The sequence below is a fragment of the Triticum urartu genome, chromosome 7A, assembly GCF_056163025.1.
Source record: "Triticum urartu cultivar PI428250 chromosome 7A, HENAU_Tu73, whole genome shotgun sequence".
Taxonomy (NCBI): domain Eukaryota; kingdom Viridiplantae; phylum Streptophyta; class Magnoliopsida; order Poales; family Poaceae; genus Triticum; species Triticum urartu.
In genome coordinates this window covers 715185096-715187512 of record NC_141879.1, presented here as the reverse complement: position 1 = coordinate 715187512, position 2417 = coordinate 715185096, and the positions used below count along the sequence as shown (strand labels likewise).

The 2417-nt window shown below is 59.6% G+C and overlaps 1 protein-coding gene across 1 annotated transcript; it reads right to left on the bottom strand.

Moving 5' to 3' along the window:
- Positions 1–216: 216 nt before the first annotated feature.
- On the bottom strand, positions 217–1975 carry LOC125523103 (dolabradiene monooxygenase). Its single transcript, XM_048688153.2, has 2 exons — positions 1067–1975; positions 217–965 (listed from the first exon to the last, which is right to left on the bottom strand). The coding sequence occupies exons 1-2, from the start codon at positions 1961–1963 to the stop codon at positions 312–314; spliced, it is 1551 nt and encodes a 516-aa protein (XP_048544110.1). The 5' UTR covers positions 1964–1975; the 3' UTR covers positions 217–311.
- Between the last annotated feature and the right edge of the window lie 442 nt (positions 1976–2417).

The window sequence follows — 2417 nt, the reverse complement described above, 5'->3', positions numbered from 1 at the left end:
TTGATGACGGCTTGTTTTTCGCATACTTTCTCCATTCTTTAAAGAGTGTACTACCAACTTTATTGAAAACTCATTTTTTTATGTTTGATCATATTTATACAATAATACATCAACATTTATAACATTAAATTAATAGCACTAGATTCATGATAAAATATATTTTCATTATATATAACTATTTATTTTCACAAACATTGTTATATTTCTGTACAAACTTGATCAAACTTTGAGATAATTTGACTTTTTAATAAAATTGAAAATACACTCTTTTAAGTACCGAGGGAGTACACACATGCACGTGAATCAACTAGCTAGACACCGGGGACGGGCACGCGCAGGACGGGGCGGAGCAGGAGGCCGGCCTTCCGCCGCGAGGTGATGCCGAACGCCTCGGTCATGTCGAACTCGGCCGGGTCAGCCACGCCGGGCGCCTCCCAGTCGAAGTGCAGCAGCAGGCTGGCCAGCGCCAGCTCCACGTTGGCCAGCCCGAACGCCATCCCGGGGCACATCCTCCTCCCGGCGCCGAACGGCAGGAGCTCGAAGTCCGCGCCCCTGAAGTCCACCCCCGCCGCCGACCCGCTGCCCTCGGCCTCGAACCGCTCCGGCCGGAACTCCTCGGGCGCGTCGGGCCAGTACCGCTCGTCGCGGCCCAGCGCCCAGACGTTGACCAGCACCTGCGTGCCCCGCGGCACGTCGTAGCCCACCACCCGGCACGCCGGCTCCTCCCGGCACTCCCGCGGGAGCAGCAGCGGCACCGGGGCGTGCAGCCGGAACGTCTCCCGGATCACCAGGTGCAGGTATGGCACCAGCTCGCCGAGCTTTTGTTCCACCACCTTGCCGCCGGCCTCGAAGGCTCGCCGCACCTCCGCCGTCGCCCGCTTCATCACCTTCGGGTTCTTCACCAGCTCCGCCATTATCCACTCCAGCGTCGTCGCCGATGTCTCGCTGCCGGCGCCGAAGATGTCCTGCGTATATTATATATGCGCGCGAGAAAGAAACGGTTAGTGTAGTGCGCGCTGATGACATGGCAGAGCGAGATACTATGTACGCGTTGGAGGTTGCTTACGAAGATGACAGCTTTGATGGAGTCCATGTCGAGAGGGAGCTGGAGGCTGCCGTCGTTCTGCACCCTCAGGAGCACGTCGATGAGGTCCTCGTCGTCGCCGTCGACGGTGCCCATCCTCTGCTGGTGCTCAGCGATGATGCCGTCCAGGATCCCGAACACGATGTCGCGGCACTCCTCGGCGCGGCGGACGGCGCCGCTGGCCCAGACGGCGAGCCGCGACGACGGCCACAAGTCGGCCGGGTTAAACCCGCCGGCTAGGCCGATGGAGCGGTCCAGCTCCCGGACGAACACGTCGCGGTCCTTGCACCGGTCGCCCATGACGGCGCGCACCGTGGTGTCCGCCACGAGCACCGACAGCCGCGCGCGCATGTCGATCGTCTCCCCCTCCCCGGCGGCCGACGCGACGGCCCGGAGCATGGCGCCGACCTCCTCCTCTCGGATGGCACGGAAGGAGAGCACTCGCCGCGCCGTGAGGAGCTCCGTAACGGCGATCTTGCGCATCTGGCGCCAGTGTTCCCCGTAGGGCGCGAAGATGATGTCCCGGCCGCCGTTGGTGAGCACGCGCACGGTGGAGCTCAGTGGGCGCGTGGCGAAGGCGGCGTCGTGGGTCTTCATCACCTCGCGCGCGGCCTCCCGGGACGACACCACCAGCGTGGGCACCTCGCCGAGCCGGAGCAGCATGACGGGCCACCCGTGCCGCCGCGCCAGGTCGCGCATGGCCTGGTGCGGGAGCGCCCCGGCGATGTGGTGCATGCTGCCGATCACCGGCAGCGTCCACGGCCCTGGCGGCAGCCGCAGCTTGCCCTCGCCGTCCGCCGGGCTGCGCCTCCACCGCCTGGCGATCAGCACGACGAGCAGCGACGCGAGGGCCAGGACGAGGTACACGGCGTCCTCCATTTTCGTGATGCCATTGACCAATCAGTGTGCGGCTTCATATATAGACGGGCGGTACACTCCATGGTTTGCTGTGAGCATCAAAGAACATGCGACCTAGGTATGAAATCAAAGATGCGAGTGGAGGAATGGACAAAAGCCCGGCCATGCATTTGTTTCGACACACTCATATATACGGGTGTACACCTATCCTTATGAATACACACGCACATCCTACCTCTACGAGCATATTCAAGAGACTGAGCCGGCATATCATGTTGAGATTGATGAAGTCGCCATGGAAGCCTCGTAGTCGATGGAAACTTCTCCTCCTACTAAACGCGCATTGTCAAAAAATCCTGAAATAAATGCATGATAATGCAAGCACCATGACTTGAAAACTGATGGACCAGGATACCATTGTTCCCCTAACCATCTAACTAGAGGTTGGTTCGCTGAATTTCTCCTATTCAAAAAT

Bases quoted from the DNA above. Each gene is read 5' to 3' on its own strand.
- LOC125523103 (XM_048688153.2), bottom strand. From the start codon at position 1,963: ATGGAGGACGCCGTGTACCTCGTCCTGGCCCTCGCGTCGCTGCTCGTC. The intron at 966-1,066 runs GTAAGCAACCTC...TAATATACGCAG, and splicing joins CCATCAAAGCTGTCATCTTC to GACATCTTCGGCGCCGGCAG.